At 45.9% G+C, this 18,545-nt stretch overlaps 1 protein-coding gene across 1 annotated transcript in view; it reads left to right on the top strand.

The window, feature by feature from the left end:
* LOC146871135 (uncharacterized) overlaps window positions 1-18,545 on the top strand; it is a 651,196-nt gene that overhangs the window by 43,337 nt on the left and 589,314 nt on the right. The window contains 1 exon segment of the mRNA XM_085646175.1: window positions 9,868-9,972. Coding sequence (XP_085502301.1) covers window positions 9,868-9,972 — 105 coding nt within the window.

Below are 18,545 nucleotides of genomic sequence, written 5' to 3'. Positions count from 1 at the left end.
AGCGGCAGCTCGCTTCAAGTGAGAAAACAAGCATTTACAATGCAACGGTCTCGGCATTGTTAAAGTTAGAGCTATTGGAATTGCTCATGACATTATTTTTGTTTATGTTTTTAAAACATGTAAAGAAACGCATTGTTATTTACAATGTCAATAGCTTAATCTGTGTGTGGGTGCAAATGCAATAGGTCTCGCATTGGAGAGTGATTAAGCTATTGACATTGTAAATAACAATGCCGTTTCTTTAAATGTTTTAAAAACAAAAACATAAACAAAAATAATGTCATGAGCAATGCCAATAGCTCTAACTTTACCAATGCCGAGACCATTGCATTGTAAATGCTTGTTTAAACAGCAATCACAGACATGGTGGTCTGCTGCATGGCTGCCATTCCTGATGGGTCACAAACTGTGACCTACCTTATAATAATATTCATGAGGTTGGTCGATTTGCGACCCATTATGAATCTCTAAAGGAAACTCAATGAGCTTCATACATTAGGAATTCCAATGTCCTAATTGCAATACACAGCGAATCGCAACTAGGAAATAGGCATTCCTAATGCTTGTACAGCTGCACCGTCCGATGTTCTGAGCATGTCTGAAAAATTAAAGAATTTTTTAAAAAAACATCTGCGTTTGTCGCAAGTACCATTCACAGTCTTTTCGAGCCATTATTTAACCAGCCGCAGGATCAGATTATGAGCTTTTTCTCCAGGGATCTTCCAAATCCACACTTCACCTCTTAGCACAGGAACACACGCTGTGCTGTAGTGGGCATGTTTGTGAATGGTCTGACATGGCAGGAATGTTCATTTAAGGGGCCTGACACATTTCACATTTCATTTTTTTTCAATTAAAAAAGGATTTGAGGCAGATTGCTTGCAGTATTTTTTAAACTGCGGCTTTGATAAAGTTCATATAAAATATTTGTAAACCGTATAAAAAAATAAGACACGTTATTTTTTAAACAATCTCACTAGAAATAACAACTTATCAGCACACTTAAAAAAAACTACATACAGCTGAAAAGTTCCCAGAACCAATGTAATTTTTAAAGCCACTAATCCTGAACTCAATTTATTCTTTGCAGACAACCACGCTCTGCGTACAATCAGTAGGGTACTTTAACCTCCTACCAACCCCCTCCCCCTTAGGACAACCTGGTAATCCAGAAAAATACGTAAGTATATATGTATGTATGAAGGACCTGCCCTTGGCAAGCTCATGCCACAGCCCTGCGGCACCCTGGGAGCTCCTCGGGGCGAATGATGTTCCAGAAACCCTCAGACAGGCATTTAAACCCAGAGGCAATGCAGGCCCAAGGTGCACTCAACTGAGTATGATCAGTGGCTATAACTGCCAACAGCACAGAGCTTGTATTGTTATGAAAGCGGACTACAAGAAGGTGTCAAGAACCCTGGACCAGAAGGCCTGATACAGGAAGCAGCTCCGTAAGGTGTAGGCTGTGCCACAGGAAACAATTACTTCTGGTAGAGCTCGTGCCAAAGGAAATAATTCCTTAAGGTGAAGGTCACCTCAACTTCCTTAAAATGGATTTTCACACCACAGGAGTACAGAGGCCAAAAAGACCCATGCTGCACCGTCTTCATCGAAAAGACCCATCAATAGAAAAGGTTTCCTAGAAACCTGCAAGAGCGTTAGAGTATATCCCCGACTCAAATGTACTATAGAGCTGTGTGAGCAGCACACCCATGTATCATGCATGGCATCATCATGTAGATTAGTAGACTGCCAGTCTGAGAATTAAGATGCATGGCACACAAGTGTAAATATATCAACAGGCATAACAAATAGCAATCTCAGTATAAAAATATAACATCAGATGGATGGAGAAAAAAAACGAAATGGTTATCATTTTAATAGTCAACTACATATCACAAGGCTAACAGAATACTCACACCTTCTCTGTTATATTTGTATATTAATATGCTATGAATGGAAACGTTTGGAAAGTCATACACTCCGGACTACCTAAAAATGCCATGGCGGGCACTATAAAAAATGAACAAAACTTCTTGAGTCGTAGTGCAAATACTAGACAATCGTCACATGTAATAAATGGAATACTATATTTAACTCATTGATGTTTCAGCTTCTAATCATTACTTATACTTCACAAAGGCTTCCACCAGGACTAAACACTAACCTCATTAAAATTTATATTAACCAGTACAGAAGTTGCTATTTCAAGCATGGAGGTAAACAAAACCATGTTCATGGGTATGAAACGAGTCTTTCCAGTACACCCACATTCTAAGGAGGAAAATACGTTAGTTATCTGCAGTGAATGTCAAAGAATCGGGACCTTGTTTATTAAACCCAAAGCATGAAATAGTTTTGCAAACAATTTATCACTGTCGAAACTCCCACAAAATCTTCATGAATGGAGGAACCATTTGTCAAGATTCTGGTAGAAAAACAAGCGCAGGTGTGGTTAAACTGCATGGGTGCTCAAGACACTTGTCTCGTGCTCACGTGGCTAATGGTACATAATGTGCAGTTTGGCGAGCTAAGAGAAAAGCAAATTACATATAAATAAGGGTTGTGAGAATCAACCATAAAATCATTTCATCCTTATGCCTTTCAATAAAAAAAGATCAGTGAAACGAGAAATGAGTTAAACTAAGCACATTTTCCAGTAACACTTTTCCAGGTATATTTTCATTATAAACGTTCACAAAAAAATAGCTACGAGTGGTCAACATGTTTTGGTCTTTCTGTGAGCCACATGTCTTCAAAAATGTGAACGGGTATTTTATGGGCGGGGGGGGGCGGGGGGAGTTTCCTTAAAAGTCCCACTTCGATGCAGACAGAATCCCTGCCTCGGCCATATGTTCAAAAGATGTGTCCTTTGCAGTTGAAGTTGCTGGCTTGTTGTGAGGAACCCCTCTTCTGGACAGAAAAGAGGACGGTAAAAAATGCATTTTAAAATAGAACTCGGTTAAAATCTCGATTTGGCAGCAGGATTGTTTTAGCATCTCACCGACATTTGGGCGGGGTTGATTTAGAATCTCACAGTGTGCCATTGAGGTTACTTCAAGCACTCGTGGGATGACAATGACTTTATTTACAAAAGCTCACGGAAATACTGGCCCGTGGTTCATGTCACTGTGAAAGGACGGTGTGTTCATCGGAATTAGAAAGTTGTACCAGTTGTAATGTCCCTGTGTGAGGAAGGCTCACAATAGGACTCATCGCAGTGTGGTCACGTGTTCACTGTGCATCAGTGGATTCGGTTTAAAATTTCACGACAGGAAATACGGTTTGGTTTGAATCAGAGGTGTCCAAAGTTGGGCCCAGAGCCAAATTGGGCCCACAATTCAGGATCAACAGAGTTAATAAACTGTTCTCATTTGATTAAATGTATCTATAAAGATCACACATGGATCTCTGGAAGATCTGTCATGGCGTGGGCCCTCGTGGACCAACATTGTCTTAAAATCTCCGAGAGGAAAAAAATAATTTGTTAAAAAAAACAGTGTAGCAGAGAGTTTGCTTAAAATCTCGAAGGACGTCAGCAGGGTCGGTTTGAACTCAGTCTGTTGGTGAGACCGGTTACATGTAATCAGTGTGTCGGCGGAGTAGGTGCCTGTGGACACGATTCATACACCAGGCCTCAAGGTGCTGAATTATTCACCCACAACAAAATTTACGAGCATAAACGGTCAATTGTGACGACTCCTGGCAAACTAAGAAAATCACATAAAAGTTAAACATGAATTCCAAAAGTATGGGTAATACTACAGGAGCAAACTTCAAAATGCTTTAACCGGTCTTTTGAGAACTTTACCGTCTGTCAGGGAGGGTCAAGCTCCGCTCCACAAATCCACGGAACATCCGGTGAATGATGTAATTCATACCAGGTCTAGAAGCCCATCTGACGTCATCAAATCCTCTAGCGGGCCTATTGTTAGTGAGTGTCCGACATACTGGGCTGGGCAAAGAAAATAGTTTTTCTCTTTACACTATCCGGCGATCCCTTGAAAAATCAGAGTTCTAATTGTTTTAGTCAATTTGTTGAGATACATTTCTCTGCTGAATGATATACCTCATTTCAAAAGACCTCAGGGTGCCCAGCACCCACTGCTTCTGTGTTAACATGCGTTCCTTGCTGGCTTGTGTGCTGGACATTTAAGGGAAGAGCGATTAGGGCTGGGCTGCTCCCACCCTGATAAAAGGGCCGTGGAATGACTCGCCTTATCTAGGCCTGCGGGGACATGTGCAGTCCCTGCAGTGACTAACGCCGCGCGCCGATAGGATCACTTGAAACACTAGATTAAAAAGGCTCACGTGGAAACCGGATCTGCGATCACCCACATGGGGAGGGGAACGCCTGTTGTGTGCCCTAAGACAGGCTTCCGGGAAGGATGGGGGAATGGCAGCGCCCGCTTTTAAAGCAGGCCGGGCTGCAGCCGAAGAATGTAGCACCCTTCACATACATAAACACGGAGAGGGCGATGGTTTGGGGGAGGGGGCTAGACTGCCAGAGTTTACAACAAAGAGAAACCTGCCCTCCAGAGAGGCAATCCTCCCCTACTCTTCCTAACGTGTGTTTCTTTTCGGATATTCATACACATTCTCTTTCAGACGCGTGTAAATTATGCACAACACAATATACTCCATTATTCACAGGCAAAGGTGATTTGAGCTCATATTGATAAGATGTCGACTGTAAAACAACCTATGGCAAAAATAATTCAAAAACGCAGCCTAACCAAAATGTGTGCATAGATTATGATCTAGAACCCTGCCTTGCCTGTTGCCGCGTGAGCGCCTCACCATGCGCCGAACGAGTTCAATGAGCTTCCATTCTGGGCTTGTTTTTTTTTTTTAGAGCCAAGCGACATTGTATGAAGACGAGACCTAAAAACGTTCCGCCCGCTGCTAGGAGTTAAAAAAACAAAAAAACTAGGAAATGTGTGTTTCCGGTGTACTGCTACAGAAGCCACCTGAACAAAACAGAAATAAAAAAACAAATTACACGGCCGATACCTAAAAAGTGGCGGGCCTGTTAGCACTATCAGATTGTTGCTGGGTGCCTGAACGCAGTTGTCCGTGTGTGTGCCTCTCTGACCTGCACATGCTTCGGCGTCCTGCTGCAGTGTGACTCTAAACACCTGCTTGGAGCTTTCTTCCAGGGAAAAAATGTAATGTCGGGTGAGTGGAAGCTTTTTAAAGTGGTTCACAGTGCACATGTGCGAAATGCAGTCAACGGATAGAAGTGCTGACACTCCTTTCAGCCGCTGGTTAAAGCCAGCCGAACCACAAAGTTTTAAACAAAGCCATTAAAAATCACAAACCAAACGATTGCTGACGAGGGCACCGGAAGACACCACCGCCTTTCTCCGAGGCAGAGCAGAAATGCCTCGGAGAAACGCAGCATCTTTTTCGGATTCGGGGGCGTGTTTGTCTTTTCTCTCCTCCAGCCATTGGCTGGAGGAGAGAATGAGACTTTCTGCAAAAAACACGCCCCCCGATCCGAAAAGGACGGGGCCTGATCAGAGTGACGGGACCTCTTCTCCAGTGGCTGGCCAGCATTGAAGAGGCCAGCCAATGGAGAACAGGGGAGAAGAGGGGCGGGATCAAGCCCCTCTTCTCCAAGTCATTAAATCTCTTGACTTCCGGTTCTGCCTTCGGCAGACCGGATGGTCCCGAGACCTAAAAAGCATTTGCAATGTAATTCCATTCATAAAACTTTATTTCGGCTCACATGGCCATAAAAGCACAATTAAAATAAGTTAAGAGACAATGGATTATACACAATTCATAAAATGTCAAGGTTGCTATTCTAGAGCTGTTTTTCCAGTTGTCAACCATAATGATAAACTAGTCATAAAGTGCTTGTGCAGTATACAGACATCATGAGTCCTCAGTATTTGTCAAATGCAAAAAGAACAATTGATGGACAGGGGCCTAAATCCATCATTTTTTTTGCTCACCATGCCATTCCAGTTTGAACCCAGCCATATGCAAATCAGTCTTGACCCTGTGCCTCATGGGAACAGTCCAGCCCGAACTGCCAGGCCAGATCCTCCCTGGGCTGGGAACAAGCATCCTAGGACCGGTTTTGGGGTTTCACCCCTCATCAGCCAGGATAGCTTTATTTCCAGTGGCATGGAGAGCACGGGACTCACGTCTGAGTATACCCGTCCCACTCGGGGTGACAAATATGAAAAGAACAATTGATGGACAGGAATTTGTCAGCATTTGTCAGGCACTGGTGTTCCATGTAGTACATAAATTTGGTTTAAAAGTGAGAAAAAAAATGGCTTGTTCAAAGGGTCATCTTTGCTCAGTTGTGTATTACATTTAAAATTGCGGTGCACATAGAGTAATATCAGTTAGACGCAGGAGCAGTACCTATACGAGACATTGATCATAATAGTCCTCCTATTTAGTTCTACTAAGCTACTAATCTATTTTTAGAAGTGCTTTAGTAGGAGATGTTAAAACCCTTCCAAAGTATAGGTGTAGAACTCTACAAAACAAAAGTTCATACATTTTAAAAGGACAACCATTTACTCAGCCATCGTATTAGCCCCCACTTAGCTGCACGAAAGTTGTCTAGTGCTCGAACAGTGAAAAGCCAACATTATGTACATTTGATGTGGACGAGAATTACTCATTAAATATTGCTCATTCATTTTAACAATAGCAAGGTAAAAACAGTACATATAAGATTTGACAATAAAATGATTTGAGCAGGAGGTGTCATCACTTATTGCTCATTCATATTAAGTCTTCTTTAGAATGGCTCTACGAGTGCACCACATGGCGAATAAAACACATGAAATGGAGAACACAAAGGGAATATGGGTATCAAATTTAAGTAGCCTGTACACATCACTACAATGCCTAGACCCCACGTTCCTGCAAAGTTGAAGTAGTCAACTAGACCTTGCCCTCCTATAGCCCTGGCAGAAAAATAGCACATGGAGATCTGTCTCATCTGTGTTGTTGCACGCTGGGCACTCCCCATTGGTAGAGCCCTCCCATTTTTTTTGTAAACGAGCGCAGCGGAAGAACTCCATGTCTACATTGTAAATAGAGCTTCTTGGCGAGGAGCGGCTGAATGTCGTCCAACACCAAATTCTAGGCTATATCTGTTTTTTACTTTCAGAAACTCAGCAATCTCTCGGCCCTTTGTAGGCCTCCTCTCGAGCTGAGCGAGTTTGTGGTCTCTATAGCTCTCTAACAGGGCCTTTCTGGGGGTCGTTTGGCAGGTTTCTTCTGCTTTAAACCACAAATTACCCCTACCCAGGCCCTCACATGTGTTCTTAATATACGACAACCAAGGTAACTTCCCTGTGCCTCGCATCCCCATGACTCCAATCAGCTCTTCCCTGTATGGAGCTAGTTCATAGGGTCTCCACAGATGACGCCAGTATAATAAAGGTCTAACAGCAACTTTATCCGCAATGGGCCTAATCCGAAGGTCCATTCGGAGAGGTGTTAGTGGCGTGCTAGAAGGGAGTCCCACAAGTTGTCTAGCAAATAAGTTCTCAGTTCGTACTAGCGAGCCTGATGCGCAGTGACCCCATAATTCCGCTCCATACAGAGCAGCACTCCTGGCCTGTACTTTATATATTTCCACCACTGGGCTAACCATTTTTTCGGTGCAGCTCCTGTATAAATTTAGAATACCCCCTGTTGTCGGAGTTAATTTCAGGCGTTCTTTGTTAATTTGGACCCCCCAGTCCATTTTCTCTGTCAACGTAATCCCAAAATACTCAAAGATGGTTACCCTCTCCAGGGGTCTTCCATCCAGGCGGGGATTTGGGCAAGTGGTGTTGCCCACATTGAAGGCCATATACTTTGTTTTATGGAGATAAATCTCCAGACCCCGCTGTTTGCAGAAGACACTAAAGTTATCAAGGGTCCTCTGGATTCCCATAGGGGATTTTGCAAGCAAGAGGGTGTCGTCTGCGCAAACATCAAGGCTGGTATTTTACGATTCACCAGCCTAGGGGCATCGATGTTCTTCCCTGCGATCAATGACTCTATTAAGCCGTTAATGAAAAGGCAAACGAGGGTCGGGGCCAGGACACAGCCTTGGCGAACACCTTTGCAATGTAATAAGATTCACATTACTGAAAGTTTGAGCTATTGGCGTTGCAATATTGTCACACTTAATAGCTCGACCTTTTAGTAATGGGAGGACGATTGCTCTATTGTCTGTTTTTAGTAACCAGCGCGGCACAGGCAGTGTGCTGCACTGCTTACGAAAAATGTACAATAATGAAAAAATTGTTTGAGACTTGCCGATGAAAAGAAAGGCACGGCTCCCCAATCTCTTTTGGTTTTTTTCTTTTCTTCAATATTGTAAATATTTGGGAAACCGTGCTGCACGCCGCCTGCGCTGTGGTGCTTACTAAAAGTATAGAACATTGAAAAAATAGTCTGGCGACACACGCCAGAGAAAAGAAAGGCATGGCCCCATTGTTTAAGACGAAAGCGTACCGCGCTGCCTGCAACAGAAGCTAGGATTAACTCATTAATGAAATAGTGCTCATAGATGGTAAATAAAACAGTAAAAGGTCCAGTCCTTATGGGAGGCTGCAAATGCAGACAAGGCGGTACTAAGGGGGGGGGGGGGGGGGGGGGGGGACTACTAAGCCAATTCACGAATCAAAAGCAACCATTTAGAATGGACCGTAACCGGAGCCAATTGAAAAGATGGGTGGAAAATAGGCGGAGCTTCTATTCCATACCACAATACATCATGTCTCGAAGATACAGCGCAAGCGCTGCCTAGGGGAGACCTAAAAAGGAAGCGAAGGAAATACCCAAGACAATTCTGGACCCAACAACTAGATGCCGGATTAATGCACAGCATGTGAATCCAGAAAGGGTTCAAGCTGTAACACTACTCCTACAGGTAAGTATCCTTTTAGTTTTCGTACGAGCATAACTGTAATCTGTATGTCTACATTGCCCTGACTCCTTCAAATCCATTTTCTTTCAAAAAGCCATGCAAATGATTTTTTTGTAGGAAAGGTCTCTTTTTTTTCTTGTAACTTTTCTGTTTTTAGTAATAGTAATTTGGCCTTTTTCAAAGTAAATTAAAGAAAATTGCCAATATAGCATTTTTATAGGCTGAAAAAATATGAGATTGTGTGACCATTTGGACTTTCTGATGTAAGGTGAAAATGCAACACAAAGGAATATAAATTTTAAAGAAGTGCTCCGGGATCATGCAGGTGGTTTGGACTTTTCTGTGCTTGTGATCTCAGTGGAGATTCCCCTGACAACTAGGATTAAAGATAAGAAAACATTTCTTGTCCATGTAAGAAAGGTACTGTGTTGAGGAGGGATATCCCTACCTTGTTCTCATGATATCTTTCAGAAATAAAAGGAAGGGCCAGTCAAGGATGGCCAGACAGTTTTGCTAGAGTTACTAGACGTCTGATGTTAGGCTATCCAGTGTAAAAGTATTGCAGAGGCCAAGCATTTGCATTGATGGCGGCCAACCTCCATCACTAGTATACGAAGTAGATTAATCTCCCATCAAGTAGCATTTGTGAATAACTTTCCTAAACAGATCGCATTTTTTCATATTTATTTTCTGTGATTGTCTCACAACTTAACTTGCATTTGGTAGAAGTATGAAAAAAGTGATGAATCTGCATTTTACGTACCTAATATCCCCTTGCTGTACTTCATCATGAAGCTTTTTTTCTTAACGTCTCTTAACATGTCTTTTTGTTGACTAAATAATTCCAATTATGTCTAATTTTTCGATAATGCATTCACATGTGTTAGATATGAAACTCTGTTAGTAGAATCTCCGTTTCTATGGAGTAAACTCTAGGTTGCACAATTTTAACACTCTGATCTCTCCTCCAGATTGCGTATCCTCCATTTGAGCAAAACTTCTATGAGGCGCATGAAGAAATCACCAGTCTTACACCTCAGCAAGTTCACGATCTCCACCAAAAGCTAAATCTCCGGGTAGGTGAGAACATAACTCTGCAAGCTGGGGAGGTATAGAAGTTTCATTGGTTTTTGTAGTGTTTTTTGAATACTCCGAATAATCTTGTAGAATGTGTAGTTTACTATTTCTGTATCTGGTGAAGTCCTTGACTAGGTAGCCTCTGTATATTTGTGTTAATATACACTGCCATTCACTTTGAGTAATCCCTTTCCATCAACAAGTTCCAACTCAGACTATTGTGATAGGTGCATCCCTAATGGGGTTCGAGCCCATCAAGGGAATTTTAAAATCAAATGGACATGGCTGCAGATTTGTTTTTTACCAAATTAGCTTGCTGGGACACAGAGCAGTCCATGTGTCCCACCAGGTTTTCCTTCACTCTCATTTGAGAGACCGGTTTCTGATTAAGATGAAGAATACAGTAGCCATGTATTGTCTCAACCAATGGTCGATGGGAACCAAATAAAGTACTGTCTCGAGATGCTCCAAATGAGTGTAAATTGCTTTTTCAACGGATTATGACATTCACTGCATTTTACCTTCCAAGCAGCCAAAACAGCCAGCCAGAATCACACTGCAGAATCTGCAAAGAGAATGACAAGAGGGTTTCTGAAGACGAAGTTCTGAATAGCATTGACGAAGAATGAGGGTATCATTGAATAGATATTTGCTACAACTGGAATCATGAAAAAACAAAAACTATGCCTTTAGATACAATCCAAACAAACCCCCGTGAATGCCCTTTTGGTAATTTGGTTAAGAAATGTATGTATTTTCCTGGGATTGCAATTCTGATATTGCCTCTGAATATGAAAGAAAGCATATTGTTTCCCCAAAAGCTAAGACATTAGTGGTTGACATATCTACCACTCATAGATGCCTCACAGGAGGTTGCCTGCTGTTATATGGATCAGGTCTTCCTTTCGAAGAGACCCCTTTTTAGGTCTCGCCTGAGCCAGCGCACATGCGTTGCTCTGCGAGGCTTTAGTAAGCGCTTTAAAACTCCAAACACACGCTGGTGCGTGGGCTTTTTTTTTATAGCTCCCCCTATTGGCCTTTGCATGCGTCTTTCTAAGAAAGTCAGCACGCAATTGACCCAAGGCGGGTGCATGTCCCGCCTTCTCTGGTCCCTGGCCTAGGGTCCTCAGGAGCGAGCATCAGCGCAATCTGTTTCTAATTTTCGCGTTAATTGGAAACAGAGGGAGCAACTCTGTAGAGGACAGCTCGTGCACCGGCGCGTGCACCAGGCCCTGTGCTGGAAGGCTGAGCTGTGCGCGAGACATTTGGTGGAGAGGGGTTTCTGGACATTTAATTCCCAGGGATTTCTCATTGAATGCCTGCTTAAGGAACCCCACACCAACCTGGACGATTTCTCTTCGGAGCCACACTGCTCAAGCACGGCATTGCTACCCTTTTCCACGCAGGACACCTCGGAGCCGTTTAACTCTGTCTGAGCGTCTACATGCTTTCCGCTCCGTGAGCATTCACCCGCTCAGCTATCTTAGTCAAGGCTTGAAAACTGAACAGTGAACTGGGATTTGTAACCCTGTCGAATGTACATCCCACATTACTGGACCCTGCACTTCTGTGACTTTTAAACACATCTTCCAGTACTTTTTAATGTTTTCACGTGTACTTGACGCTTGTTTCAGACATTAACTTTTTCATTCTTTCCCATGCACCGGGGCCATTGAATTCAAGATTGGGTTAATATTTTTGCTTTTTCTCCATGCACCTTATCCATACATAGAAGAACCATCTGCTTTTTTTCATCCTTTAATTTCATCTTGCACATGCATCTGATGGTGCATGACCCCTGACCCGTACCTCCCGTTGCCTCGCCAGCCCTCCGTCCCCGATGCTCAGCATGCCCGTGGAGGAGCGGGACCTGCCCGGCTGCAGCAGCCCCGCCAGCTCGTCCATGTCTCCGGTAGATTCGGACTTTGACTCAACGCTGTCCCCGTGGCCCCCGACACTGGTGCCCAAGGCCGAGGACCCGGCGGTGGAGTCGGAGGAGTGCTTCCCCGCCTGCATCTGGGACACCGTGTCACAGGTGCTGAAGGGCTACGACAGGTCCCTGGTGTCCATGCCGGTACGGGATGCCGGCTCCCTCAAGGCCAAGCCGCACCTCAAGCGGGCCATGAACGCCTTCATGGTGTGGGCGCAGGCGGCACGCCGGAAGCTGGCCGACCAGTACCCGCACCTGCACAATGCCGAGCTCAGCAAGACACTGGGCAAGCTCTGGCGGTGAGTACTGTGACCTATTTTTTTACTGTGTGTACCTTGTATGCAGCACCGCGTGTGCGCAGTAAGTACTGTGCCCCATGTCTACTGTAACGTACCTTGTATGCAGTACCACGTGTGCACAGTGCTGAGCGCTGCATGACCCAGGGTAAGCTCAGGCGGTGAGTACTGTACTCTAATATTTACTGTGTGTACCTTGTATGCAGCCCCGTGTGTGCACGGCGCTGAGCTCTGCAAGCTGTGGCGGTGAGTACTGTACCTCAGTGTTTACTGTGTGTACCTTGTACACAGCACCGTGTGTGCACAGCGCCGAGCTCAGCGAGCCCGGACAAGTTCTGGTAGTGAGTACTGTATCTCCATGTTTACTGTATTCACCTTGTATTAGAACCACTTGTGCACAGCACCGAGGTCTGCAAGACCCTTGCAAGCTCTGGCGTTGAGTACTGTATGTCCGCGTTTACTGTATGTGCCGTGTATGCAGTATCTTGTGTGCACAGCACCGAGCCCGGACAAGTTCTGATAGTGAGTACTGTATGTCCGCGTTTACTGTATGCACAGTGTATGCAGTACCACGTGTGCACAGCACCGAGCCCGGACAAATTCTTGTAGTGAGTACTGTATGTCCACGTTTACTGTTTGTACCATGTATGCAGTACCACGTGCACAACACAGAGCCCGGACAAGTTCTGGTACTGAGTACTGTATCTCCATGTTTACTGTATTTAGCACCGCGTGTGCCCAGCGCCGAGCTCTGCAAGACCCCGCGTAAGCTCTGGTGGTGAGTACTGTACCCTATGATTTTTGCTGTATTGTATTTACTTTGTGTGCACCACCGTGGTCATTGTGAGCCCCCAGCACCACGCGTGCACAGTGTCAAGCAAACTGTCATAGTACTGCACTTCCATGTTTACTTGCATACCGTGAGCATCTACCATCACGTGTGTAGAGTGCTGAGCTCAGCAAGCCCCTTGCATGCCCAGGCGGTGGTACTGTCCTGTACGGACTCCCCAGTGTTTACTGTACGTTCCTTGTATAGATCACCCGTGAGCACCTACCACCACACGTACACAACGCCGAATTCAGCAAGCTCTGGTGGTAAATACTGCACCATAATGTGTACTGTATGTACCTTGTATGCACCACCCCCTGAGCACCTAGAACTCGCATCACGGGCGCAGCGCCCAGCTCAGCGTGAGTACAATGCCATGCCCTGGCGGCGACTACTGACCCCCATTGTTTACTGTATGTAGTACCCTGTGCACACCCAGCACCACGTGTGCACCTGGTATGAACCACCATGTGAACGCCTAGCACTCACTTCACGTGTGCAGTGCCAAGTTCATCGAACTCATGGTAACCTCTGGCGGGGAGTAATGTGCTGTACTGTACCCCAGTATTTACTGCATGCACCCTGTATGTACTACCCCATTAGCACCTAGCCCTGTGAGTATTGTGCTGGACCCGATGTTTCCAGCAGGTACCTTCAATGTGCCACCCTGTGCATGCCGATATTCCTGGCCTGCACATATGTAACCTGTACTCCTGCCACGCCTGCGCAGCGCTAAGCTAAACAAAGTCCTAGGCTGGTGGGTACTGTAAGAAACTGTATATGCTGCACCAAAGTGAGGTACAGTGTGTATAGAGTCCAAGAGTCTCCAGAGGTTTGGCAGAGGTTAAAGTTAGATAGAACCTTACTCTCTAAAGTGGTAGCTTGGTCGAGCAGTAAGGCAGTATCAGAGGACAGTGTAAAGCATTTGATGTACACACTCCGTCAGCAAATGGTCTCATACACTCAAGGACTGAACTCTAGTGCATTTGTTTAGTATACAAACATATACTGTTGTTTTATTTCTAGAACCAAGCAAGCCTGGTACAGGTAAGCATATAAATACTTTGCAGTAGTAATTATCTTGTTTGAACACAGTTCAGAATTGCAGTATAACTGGTACTGGTTTTGATTTCAGGTTTAAGAAAGCAGATTGTAACACATTGCAGGTATAGTACATTCAATTGAATGTTTTTTTAAAACTAAAATGCAGTTAATTACTTTTCAGATTACTTTTCTAACCACAGGACCGGATCCTAGATTCAGCCCTGGGACTTTTCCTGAAAACAGGTGAGTAAATGCATTTTGGTTAGAGGTATGATTTTTAAGGAATATTATTGTATTTCAAAAGTTGACCCTTAGAAACTTTTTCACAAAGGATCATGAATGTTATCCTATGGGAGGAAATTCACTTATCAGGTAAGTTACTTTTGCGTTACTTTTGTAATCCAGTGCTAGGCTCCTAGATTCAGCACTGGGACATCTACTTAAAACAGGTAAGTAATTAAGTTTTTGCAGTTTGTACGATTTTTAGGTCTCGGCTCGAAGGCTACGCTTGCGCAGTCTCGCTCCGAGATTTAATGTTTTGGAGAAGAGGGGCTTGAACCCGCCCCTCTTCTCCCCTCTTCTCCATTGGCTGGCCTCTTGAATGCTGGCCAGCCATTGGAGAAGAGGTTTGTCTCTCCGAACAGGCCCCGTCCTTTTCGGATTCGGGGGCGTGTTTTTTGCTACTTTTCGAATTTTCCTAGCCCGGCCCTTCTTTCGCTGGTGGGCGTGGTTTTTTTTTTGCATCCAAAGGTTTGGCCATTTCGTGCGCCGCGGGACTGGGAACGGAGCATTCGGTGTTCATGGCTCTCTGAAATGGCTTTCACGTTAAGGCGGACGCAACGACCGGCGTTGTATCTCAACAGCAGGCGGCGCACACCCAACGGCACGTACATCCAAAACGTCTCTCGCATTACAAGAGACCCGCCAGACCGGTGTTGCCAGGCAGGACCAAGCTTTTACAGCTCCATCTCAAATTTTCAGTCGCGCGATACCCCCATGACATAGGTCTTGCGAAAGGTCGCCAGTATGGTTCTGCTCACTACTCGTTCCACCATCAACGCTCGTGGCAGATGAACTCGCTTAGGGGGAGGAGGAATCGCATGCCGCTCAAGCTCGCGTTCACCAGCCCTCCTCCGTGGTTTGCTTTCCATGCCTCGCCCGTCTCCCAGCACAGGCTCTCCCTTCTATTGCTAGCCTTTCCCCGATCACTTCAGCACTACCTCCCAGCACCCTTTTCCTCCGCTGTGACTGGTTCCCTCTGTCCCTAACCGCCTGTCTCTCACCCTCCCGGGCACCGACTTCAATCTCCCTTTCTCCTCCACCACTACCCCCACCCCCACCCCTGAGCACGGGCTATCTAGCCTCATCTTTCTCAGCGGAACGGCTGCCTCTAATGGTTTTTCAAATAAACACGCTCCGTCCTCCCCCGCACCCACCCCAAACAAAATAAAGCAATAAATCGGCACCTGCAGGTTTCCGACTTGGCATGGATGCATATTTCTGAGTTCTTGGAAATCATACATTTCTAAGTAAAGTCTGGAAACATGAAGCAGGAGGTTTGTACCGCTGTAATGGAGAATTCCATTCTTTCATGTGAGAATTTACATCTAAAATGTATGTGCAAGCAGTAACACCTACAGCAAATGAGTTTAAGTTTTATCTTTTCTTTTTCTACTCTGGTAAAAATATTTTGCCATGCGGAGAAACTGCTCACCACACATTCCCACTATTTTGTTGGGGGGGAGGGGGGTGTGTTTTTATACCTTTCACACCGTGGAGAGGGATTCGGTCTGATCTTGGCAGGAGTATATGGAGGGCCCGGGCCTGCTGCTGGCCCTGGTACGGGAATTAAGAGGGCTGCCCGACCAGCATGTGAGGAGGGCGGGGGGGGGGGCAAAAGTGTTGTTGGGGGTTTAAAAGCGTCGACTTCTAGGGGCAGGTGAGGCAAACAGGACTGCCTCTGGAGGGGTCGGATGAGGAGGACCATCAGGGAGTGTAAGCGGGGGCAGGACGGAATTGTGGGCACCACAGTGCTCTCAGCTGAGGGTTCAAGAAGAGGATGGGGCAAAAACTTGATACAAATGCATAGGCACAGCTATCAATGGCGCAGCATCTGCAGTAGCACTGGGACCCTGGAGTACGGGGGCGTTCCATGCCCCTACCATGCATGGATGCAAGGATGTGGAGTAAGCGCTACAGCGGTCAACATCGAAGCTGTGGAACAGGGATCGAGTCTCGGTAGGTACGCTCAACAGCCTGTGATTCTGGGCAAATCACTTAATCTGCCTGTGCATAACAAAATGAGTGAGTCCGTGTGTAAAGCAACTGGTGATCATATGTAAAGCGATCTGATTCCTTCAGGTCGTGTTTGCGCTATATAACCCCCCCCCAAAAAAAAGCTGTGTGAAATTGTGATTTGAGGGGACAATTCTTCTTCACTTAAGCTATAGTTCGTGTCACCTTTGCTACGTGACTGGAAACCTGGGCGCGCAAACGAGGTTCTGGAGGGGTGGTCACGTGAGAGTGGGTAGGAGGGTGGGCAGAGGGCTGGTCACGTGAGAGTAGGTAGGAGGGTGGGCAGAGGGCTTTTCACAATCCGCAGGGCTAGTGACAACAAACATATGGGCAGGGGAGGGGCAGGTAGGCACATCTGGCAGCGAGGAGAGCAGCAACTCACAAACAGATAAGGCTCTTGCGGGCACAATCAGGTGAGGTAAAAGAGGAAGAGCAGGAGCAGGAGAGGCGTATGGCGTGGCTATGTGAGTGGCTCTGTGTGTGTGGGTGGCCTTGTGTGTGTGGCTCTGTGTGTGGGTGCAAATGCAATATGTCTCGCATTTGAGAGTGATTAAGCTATTGACATTGTAAATAACAATGCAGTTTCTTGAAATATTTAAAAAACAAAAAACAATGTCAGGAACAATGCCAATAGCTCTAACTTTAACAATGCCGAGACCATTGCATTGTAAATGCTTGTTAAAGAATATTCTTGTATTTCAAAAGTTGACAAACCTTTTCATAAAGAACCCCCAATGTTATCCTATGAAAGGAAATTCAATTCACAGGTAAGTTACTTGTTAGTTACTTTTCTTACTCAGTGCTGGACACCTGGGTTCAGCACTGGGACCTTTCCTGCAAACAGTTGAGAAAATTCAGTTAGGTTATTTGTGCGATTTTTAAGGAATATTCTTAGTTTTCAAAAGTCGACACTTAGAAACTTTTAGGGAGAAAAAGTGTCAATGTTATCCTATGGGGAAAAGTGAGTTATTGGTCTCGAGGTAAGTATTCGGTCTTTATAGTTAGGGTTCTAGGGCAAGACTCAGGGGTCTCCCAGGGTCAGTGATGCACTGTTGTTGCACCCCCAGTGGCATTCGGGCGGCCGGGTGTAGAGTGTTGAGAACCAATGTTATCCTATGGAGGATAGGGGGGCTCCGGTTGGTGGCGGCTGGCAAGCAGGCCACGGGGTTGTGGGAGCCAAGCTCCTAGGGTTTAGGTCAGGGCAAATGGGGAACCAAGTAGGCACAAAAAGTGCACCCTCAGCGGCACCGGGGCGGCCGGGTGCAGAGTGCTGTCTTGGCGTCAGGTTCCCTGTTGTTTTAAATGGGGATTTTCGGTTTTGGTTTTCAGCTGCAGGCTCGGTCCAGGAAGACTTCCGAGAGGAACTTACAGCTGGGCAGGTAAGTTGGAGGGCTCTGGGACGTAGGTGCACCTCGGGTTCTTTTCTCCAGGGCGCAGGGCGGCTGGATGCAGGGCTGTCTTTTGAGGTCAGATTTCACCTTACCGGGCCACTCGCGGTTGGGAGGGGTCTCTGTGCAGAGGCTGCAGGCGAGGTTGGGGAGTCCTGGAGGGGTCAACCCATGGTGGACTCGGACTCTGGAGCGCTGGGGAACATCGCTGGGACCGGTGGGCCACTCGAACTTGGGCTGTAGGCAACGGGTGCAGTGGTAGTTCAAGGCGTCTGGTTTCTTTGTCCTCAGCAGGCTCAGTCTGTTTTCGGAGTTTCTTTTGAACAGGGCTGCTATTCACAGGAGATCCGGTCTTTGTTTAAGGCAGTCAGTCCTCCCAGGGGTTCTGGAGGTCGCTAGCTGCAGGACAAGACGATTTTTGGCGCAGGATCTCTGGAAACTGCAGACGGGCCGGTAGGGCTGGGGCCAAGTCAGTTGTTCTCTGCAGTCTCCTCTGCTGGGCGTCTTCTTTCGTCCTTTTTCTTAGGTTGCGTGAATCTGAGGAAGGAAGGTTCAGGGTGCCCCTAAATACTAAATTTAGGGGTGTTACAGGTAGGTAAAGGGTAGGGACCCCCTATTCTGCTACTCTCCAGTGGGAAGGGGGCAGGAGCCTGTCGCTGGTTGGCTGGGTCCCCCATCCTTTAGATGGCAGGGACTCGAGGTTGTGCTTCACGTGTGTGTGTGTGTGTGTGTGTGTGTGTGTGTGTGTGTGTGTGTGTGTGTGTGTGTGTGTGTGTGTGTGTGTGTGTGT

The sequence above is a fragment of the Triturus cristatus genome, chromosome 1_1 (genome assembly GCF_964204655.1).
Source record: "Triturus cristatus chromosome 1_1, aTriCri1.1, whole genome shotgun sequence".
Taxonomy (NCBI): Eukaryota; Metazoa; Chordata; class Amphibia; order Caudata; family Salamandridae; genus Triturus; species Triturus cristatus.
Note: the sequence above shows the minus strand (reverse complement) of the source record. Positions and strands in the feature narration are given on the sequence as shown.